The following is an 8233-nucleotide window of genomic DNA, read 5'->3' as shown; positions in this document are numbered from 1 at the left end:
GGGTGTTACAGACCCAAAAAGGGGTTGAGACCCCAAAATGGGTGGTTGAGACAAGAAAAAGAGGGGTTGAGACCCAAAAAGTGGGGTTTGAGACCCCAAAAGGGGGTTGAGACCCCAAAAAGGGAGATTTGAGACCCAAAAATGGGGCTTTGAGACCCAAAATGGGGGTTCTTACACCCAAAAATAGGGATTGAGACCCAAAACGGGGAGTTTGAGACCCAAAACAGACGGTTGAGACCCCCAAAATGAGGGTTTGAGACCCCAAAAAGGAGGAGTTTAGCCCAAAAAATGGGGTCTGAGCCCCCCAAAAGGGGTTCTGCGCTCTCCTATGGGCAAATGCACCCCAAAAAGACCCGTTTCCAGTGGTTTTCCAGCACATCCCACCCATTTCCTGCCTCTTCCTGGCAGATGCATCCCACTTCCCAGTGCTCCCAGTCCCCCCCAGTGCTGATCAGGGAGCAGCCCCATTTCCATGCAAAAAAAAAGCCTATTTTGGTTAAATGACCGTTTTTAGCACCTCTTCCAGTTCAAACCAGCCCAAAGTGGCCTAAACCCGGTCCCGTTTTCAGCCCTGGGGCCTTGTTTGGATCCATTTTTCCTGGAAATTGCTCAAATTCCCTCGTTTTCAGGGTTAATGTTCAACCCGGGCAGGGAATTCCATTGCCGGGAATGAACCCATCCTGACGCAATTGCCTCAAACCCGGGATTTGTTACCTAAAACCAAGCACCAAGATCCCGGCAGGGTTTGAACAGGATTCCTGCAATTCCATAGATCCCAGGGGACACAAAAGCCATGGAATGGCATGCGCTGGATTCCTTGGATTAAAACCCCTAAGGTTTATTTGGTGATCATGCGCTGGATAATGGAGGCAAATTGGGAATTAGGGGGTGTTCGGGAGCTGGGAACAGATGGGAAGGATAAATACGGGAAAAGGTATGTGGAAAGTGGGAAAAAACCCAGGATTTTATTGAAATGGTGTTTTCCGGGAATGAGCAAGCAGCCCCGCCGGGAACAGGATGGATATGGGGCTGGGAAATGGGATTTAACCATTTGAGAGTCATTTTAGCTGAAAATCCCACTTTTTTTCCCCACGGATTACGGTCAGGTTGGGAGCTCAGGGGTCAATGGGGTTGTGCTGGGTTTCCTTTCGGGATCGAACATCAGGAGCAGGCAAAAAGTGGGAATGTGGAGCCTCCACATGCCCCCCAAGGCACCAAATCCATCCAGCTCCAGTGTGGAATGTACCTTTTGCCCTGGAAAACGGGCTGGGAATGGGGGAAAGTCAGCAATTCCAGGACTTCTCACAAATCCAGCGGCTGGAATGGGAGCACCTCTCGGCATTCCAGATGCCGTCGGGCCCGATGGTGCCGCAGTCCTTCTGGTCTTTGTCTTTGTTCTCCTTCCACGTGTTCCAGTAGCTGGAGCAAGGAAAAAGGGAAAGGAAGATCCCAAGGAAAGGGAAAGCAGCCCCACGGCAGCAGAATTCCCTCTGGAAGAGGGAATTGCCCTCAAAATGAGGGAAAACACCACCAAAAAGCTCCATTTTTGTTAACCACCAGCAAGAAGATGCTCCCAAAACACCGTTTTCCCAACGGAAAGCCTTTGCCTTCCATAAAACCACCAAAACCGCCAAGTTTTTTGTGGCTCAGTTTCCCCTTTTCCCAACTGGGGGGAATTCCCAGAGGGAATTCTTACCTGATACTCGGATGTTCGCCATTGGTCCAGAGCCAGGTGCCTTCCTTCTGCTGATCCGTCACTCCCAACCAATACGTGGTGCTGGTGTTGATGTTGTCCTTCAGGAAGTTCTGGAAGAGCAGAATTGGTTCAAACAGCCCCAAATCCCCAAGAATTCCAATGGATTACGGAGCATCTCGGGGGGTTGGGCCACCAAGATGAGGTCAGCACCGGGATTTGGGGGAAATAATGAGTATTTGGGTGGATTTGGGAAGGAGCCGTTGAGGGGGTTGCGCCGTTTTAGCATCTTTTTCCCTAAAAGCAGGAATTTGGAGGTGGCTGGGGTCGACTTGGCCATCGGGGCTTCTGCCCACCTCAAGTAGCATCAGGTAACATCAAGTTACATCAGGTTGCACCAAGTTACGTCAAGTAACATGAAGGAACATGAAGGTACATCCAGGAACATGAAGGAACATGGAGGAACATCGAGGAACATCAAGGAACATGACGATACACCAAGTAAGACCAAGTTACCCCAAGTGACACCAAGTAACACCAAGTTACACCAAGCGACATCAATTGACATCAAGGAACAGGAAGGAGCACGAAGATACATCAAATACCATCAAGTTACATGAAGGAACATGAAGGAACATGAAGATACATCAAATATCATCAAGTTAGATGACGGAACGTGAAGGAACATGAAGCTACATCAAATACCATCAAGTTAGATGAAGGAACATGAAGAAACATGAAATAACATCAAGTTACATGCAGGAACATGAAGATACATCAAATACCATCAAGTTACATGAAGGAACATGAAGGAACATGAAGCTACATGAAATAACATCAAGTTGCATGAAGGAACGTGAAGATACGTCAAACAGCATCAAGTTAGATGAAGGAACATGAAGATACATGAAATAACATCAAGTAACATGAAGGAACATGGAACTACATCAAATAACATCAAGTTGCATGAAGGAACGTGAAGATACGTCAAATAGCATCAAATTAGATGAAGGAACATGAAGCTACATGAAATAACATCAAGTAACATGAAGGAACATGAAGCTACATCAAATAGCGTCAAGTTACATGAAGGAACATGAAGGAACATGAAGATGCATCAAATACCATCAAGTTAGATGAAGGAACATGAAGAAACTTGAAATAACATCAAGTTACATGCAGGAACATGAAGGAACATGAAGCTACATGAAATAACATCAAGTTAGATGAAGGAACACGAAGTAAGGCGAAGGAACATGAAGGAGCATCAAGTTACATCAAGCAACTCCAAGCTTGATGGCCAATCTTGCTGAATTTGAGCCCAAAACAGGGTTTGGAGTTCCCATGTTGGATTTAAGCCCCGGAAGGGGTCATTCCCCACCGACCTGCTCCATCTCCGAGTTGATGAAGACCAAATGAGCCCCTTGCTCAGCGCACGTCTTGTTCGCGTCCCACCAGCTCATGGGCTTCGTTGAGAAGGAATAGCAGCTCTGCTCGAAGATCCTCCAGCCAGCCCAGCACTTCCTGCTGTCCTGCACCGATCTGCAGATCAGCGCTGGCCAAAGGAAGAAAACCCCCCAAATCCACCCCAAAATCAGGCTTTGTGCTCATCAACAGCAGCCCCATTGAGGCCATGCCTCAAAAGGGGCCTAAACCACCCAACTTCGCCATTCCCAAGAGGTTCCTCTTGGATCTTGCTTGGATCTCCATTGGAGACGCCGTTGGGATGGGGACGCGGAGTTACCTGTGATGTCCTGCAGCTCCTCGTAGTAGTTGTGCATCCTGCTCCGCATCCGTGTCTGCTCCCGTTGCGTCTCCGACAGCTCCTGCCGCACTGGGATGTGCCTTTGGGTGAGGGACCAGCACCAGCCTCATCCCCCCCCAGCTTCCTCCTTCATCCCTGCTTTGGTTCACTGCAATCCCAAGCTTTTCCCCCAGGGATTTAGGCTTTGTGTGGAAAACACAAGCAGGGATGGAAAAGCTCTTCCATGGTGGGTTCTGACTCTTTGGGTGATGCCTGGCTGCAATATCCCCCGTAATATCACTGAATTCATGATATTCAGGCATTGGATTTGATTTTTGAGGAATTTTCCCTCGGATTTGTATCCTTCCCTTCCCATAGCCTTTAACAGAGAGAACAGACCCTAATGAGGATGAATCCCAAGGGGTAATTTGCTCCTATTCACGCTCATTGGGTCTAATTCCTTCAGGATCGGGGCATGAGCTCCGTCGGTGTCTGATCGACTCCGTTACTCCAGCGTCATTCCCAATGGGAATCGACTCAATGTTGCTTCGCTAAGAGACGGAGCAGCCCCGGGTGTTGCTTGGAAAGACAACACCAAGGTGGGTGGTGGGATCAGGATAGGATCCAGAGGCTTCAAGGATGGGCTGGAGAGGTTGGAACCTCATGGAGCTCAACAAGATCCTGCACATCGGTTGGGGCAATCCCAAGGGAAAACAGGCTTGGAGCAACCTGGTCTAATGGAAGGTGTCCCTGCCCATGGCATTGGAATGAGGTGATCTTTAAGGTCTCTTCCAACCCAAACCATTCCAAGATCCCATGATCCGAACACCAAAGCATCTCCTGAGGACCCACCGTTGGCTTCATTCTCTGAGTAGTTCGCCTTCAAGAGCTTCAGCTCGGCTGTGATTTCCATCTCTGGAATGAGAACGAAAGGAAAACCCCTCCTGGATCACCCCAAGGAAGGAGCGGTGCCTCTTTTCCCTCAGTTTGCAGCTTTCCTGGGAATTCCAGCGGGGATTTGCCCTGGATTTCCGCCCTGCAGCACGCGCTTGGTGCAGGCAGGAGGAGGATGGAGGGATCCTTAAATTCACATCCCAAGGTGGACCTCAACCCAAATCAAGGTGAGGGATGAGCTTCCAGCACCGTTTCCATATGGAAAACAGGGAAAACGGGATGTTCGGAGCTGTTTGAACCAGATCCCATCCTGGTGGGACCATGCCGGGATACTCACGCTTCACCACAGCCAAGGCAAAGAGCAGCCCCCAAGCGACAAAGCTCAGCACCACCAGAACATAGAGGATGGCCATGGACGTGTCCCTGCTGCTCTGTCCCCTTCCACCCTTGGGTTCTGCTCCTGAAAGGAATCCGGTTGGAATCCCAGTTTTCCAGGTCTGGATCGGGCCTACGCATCCGGAATGGGATAATGGCATCGGATAAGAGCAACTCACCCTTTGGGGAAGGATGCGGAGACGCTGGTTTGCCCGCAAGGATGTAGACCCCTGATGGGAGGAAGGAAAGAGTCAGCAGTGACGGGGATGGGCTAAATCCTGCCCCATGGAGATGCTGGAAGTGGGTGCTACCGGTGCCTCCTTTGCTCCTCTGGCTCTGCAGATCTTCATCGGCCACCGGTGGCTTGTGGCCACGATCCGATTCCGATAGGGATACGTCGTCGTAGTCGTCCTCGAAGCTGTCCGGGGATGCTGAGTGAGGGAATATGGGGGAAAGTCAGGATTGGAGGGAATTGTGTGCGAAGGAACAGCGGGATTCTGCGGGAAGCAATTCCCCTTTCCCATCAGGTTGATCTGCAGCACCTCCGGCAGGACCTTTGTGCCCTTTTCCCAATGTATAGATGGATTTATGGAGTTCCAGAGTCATGGAACTGGGATGGGAAGGATCTTAAAGCTCATCCAGTGCCATGGGCAAGGACACCTTCCACTAGAGCCAACCTGGCTTTGAACAGGAATGTTTCATCCAACCCTTCTCCATTCAACTCATCCCAGTGTCCCACCACCCTCACAGGGAAGAACTTCTCCCAGTATCCCATCAACTCTTCCCTCTTCCACTTGGATGCTGTTATTCCTCATCCCATTTCTCCATCCCTTTCCATAAGTGGCCTCCTCCGGACCTGCTCCAACAGCTCCACATCCCTCTTATACTGATTCCCCAGACTCGGATACAGGACTACAGAGGGGTCTTACCCTTGGTCCTGTTGGTGTCCATAAGGTCCCCACCTCTCCAGGTCCCTCTGGATCCCATCCCTCCCCCCCAGCTTGGTGCCACCTCGATCGTGTTGAGGGTGCTTGATCCCATTGCCCGTGTCCCCAGCAACGATGGTCAGTGATGGACCCAATGAAGGACCCATTGATGAACCCAACGATGGACCCAATGAGGGACCCAGCAATGGACCCCATGATGAACCCAACAATGAACAATGATGGACCCAATGATGGACCCAACAATGGACCCAACGATGGACAATGATGCACCCAACAATGGACCCAACGATGGACAATGATGGACCCAACAATGGACCCAACGATGGACCCAATGATGAACCCAACTACGAACCCAACCATGAACAATGATGGACCCAATGACTGACCCAACGATGGACCCAACGACGGACAATGATGGACCCAACAATGGACCCAGCCATGGACCCAAAGATGAACCCAAATATGAACCCAACAATGAACAATGATGGACCCAATGATGGACCCAACGATGGACAATGATGGTCCCAACAATGGACCCAGTGATGGACCCAATGATGAACCCAACTATGAACAACGATGGACCCAATGATTGACCCAACGATGGACCCAGCGATGGATAGTGATGGACTCAGCGATGGACCCAATGATGGACAATGATGGACTCAACGATGGACCCAACAATGGACCCAGTGATGGACCCAGTGATGGACCCAGTGATGGACATGATAAACAGTGATGAACACAATGATGGACGATGATGAACCCAATGATGGACACTGATAGACCCAGCGATGGACCCAATGATGGACAATGATGGACAATGATGAGCCCAATGATGGATAATGATGAACCCAAGGATAGACAATGATTGACACAGTGATGGACAATGATAGACCCAACAATGCACAATGGTGAACCCAATGATGGACCCAATGATGGACGCTGATAGACCCAGCGATGGACCCAATGATGGACAATGATGAACCCAACGATGGACAATGACAGACCCAACAATGGACAATGACAAACCCAACAATGGACAATGACGAACCCAACGATGGACAATGACAGACCAAACAACGGACAATGACGAACCCAACAATGGACAATGACGAACGCAACGATAGACAATGACAGACCCAACAATGGACAATGACGAACCCAACGATAGACAATGACAGACCCAACAATGGACAATGACAAACCCAACAATGGACAATGACGAACCCAACGATAGACAATGACAGACCCAACAATGGACAATGACGAACCCAACGATAGACAATGACAGACCCAACAACGGACAATGACGAACCCAACAATGGACAATGACGAACCCAACGATAGACAATGACAGACCCAACGATGGACCCAGCAACGGACCCAACACCAACCCCTGAGGACCACCCTTCTTGGCCATCCAGGGCGTTTTGGGCCTATTTGGTCCCATGTGAGAAAAGGACCCGAACTCCTGCGCACAGGAGACACGTTTGACCAACCAAGCCGAACGCGAAGCTGGGTTTGGCCTTGGGGAGGCACCTGAGGGACTTCTGCTTTCCACTGAACCCCCCCCCCGCAAAGGGGACAAACGTCAGAGCTCACCCGGCCTGAAGTCCCCCGTGGGCGTCATCTTCGCAGCACCGCAGTAGATTCCTGCCCAAAGCAGAGGGAAAAGGCCTTGAGGAGACAGGAGCATCCTCACATCCAGCCCTAGGGCTTCTGCCAAGCCTGGGGCTGGTGCCTGAAGGCCCAATGTGGGCTTTGCACCTCAAACTGGGGGCTAAACATGGAGGGTTTGGGGTCTTTGAGGGCAAAGCAGCACCCAAAGGGCTCCTGTACCTCAAATTGGGGGTAAACATGGGGTGTTTGGGTCCTCGAGGGCAAAGCAGCACCCAAAGGGCTCCTGAGCACCCCAGATGTGTTTCACCCGGCTCTGTGCTCAGCAGCAGCAGCTTTGGGTACCCCCAGACAGCCCCAAAGTCCAAAAACACGCTAAGAACATGGGAATGACATGGAAATGGCATGGAAAGGATGTGGAAACGGCGTGGAAAGGACATGGAAATGACATGGGAAGGTCATGGAAAGGACATGGAAAGGACTTGTAAAAGACATGGAAAATGCATGAAAAGGACATGGCAACGACACAGAATGGACATGGAAAAGACATAGAAATGACACAGAAATTACATGGAAATGACATGGAAAGGGCACGTAAAAGACATGGAAAGGGCATGGAACCAATATGGGAAGTTCACAGAAATGACACGGAAAGGACATGGAAATGACACAGAAAAGACACATAAAATATATGGAAAGTACACAGAAAAGACATGGAAAGGACATGGAAAAGACTCGTAAAGACATGGAAGTGACATGGAAAAGACACGGAAAGGACATGGAAGCAACACGGAAACGACACGGAAAGTTCACAGAACACACACGGAAATGACACAGAAAAGACACTTAAAATACATGGGAAAAGACATGGAAAGGACACCGAAACGACGTGGAAATGACACGGAAATGACATGGAAGGGACATGCAATGAACACGTTAAAGACGTGGAAAGGACACGCAGAA

General features: G+C 50.0%; 1 protein-coding gene across 1 annotated transcript; it reads right to left on the bottom strand.

The window, feature by feature from the left end:
* Positions 1 to 813: 813 nt before the first annotated feature.
* LOC136006649 (C-type lectin domain family 17, member A-like) lies at positions 814 to 7364 on the bottom strand. Its single transcript, XM_065664677.1, has 9 exons — positions 7256 to 7364; positions 5018 to 5137; positions 4886 to 4936; positions 4669 to 4791; positions 4290 to 4352; positions 3438 to 3527; positions 3079 to 3248; positions 1697 to 1806; positions 814 to 1419 (listed from the first exon to the last, which is right to left on the bottom strand). The coding sequence occupies exons 1-9, from the start codon at positions 7347 to 7349 to the stop codon at positions 1284 to 1286; spliced, it is 957 nt and encodes a 318-aa protein (XP_065520749.1). The 5' UTR covers positions 7350 to 7364; the 3' UTR covers positions 814 to 1283.
* Positions 7365 to 8233: the final 869 nt, after the last annotated feature.

This window comes from Lathamus discolor, unplaced genomic scaffold (genome assembly GCF_037157495.1).
Source record: "Lathamus discolor isolate bLatDis1 unplaced genomic scaffold, bLatDis1.hap1 Scaffold_51, whole genome shotgun sequence".
NCBI classification, from domain to species: Eukaryota; Metazoa; Chordata; class Aves; order Psittaciformes; family Psittacidae; genus Lathamus; species Lathamus discolor.
The sequence above is the reverse complement of the archived record's forward strand: the minus strand, read 5'-3'. Positions and strand labels throughout refer to the sequence as shown.

Coding starts and splice junctions, on each gene's coding strand:
- LOC136006649 (XM_065664677.1), bottom strand. CDS start 7,349: ATGCTCCTGTCTCCTCAAGGCCTTTTCCCTCTGCTTTGGGCAGGAATC. Junction 4,937..5,017: donor GAGGAGCAAAGGAGGCACCG/GTAGCACCCACT, acceptor TCCTCCCATCAG/GGGTCTACATCCTTGCGGGC. Junction 4,792..4,885: donor TCCGCATCCTTCCCCAAAGG/GTGAGTTGCTCT, acceptor GATTCCTTTCAG/GAGCAGAACCCAAGGGTGGA.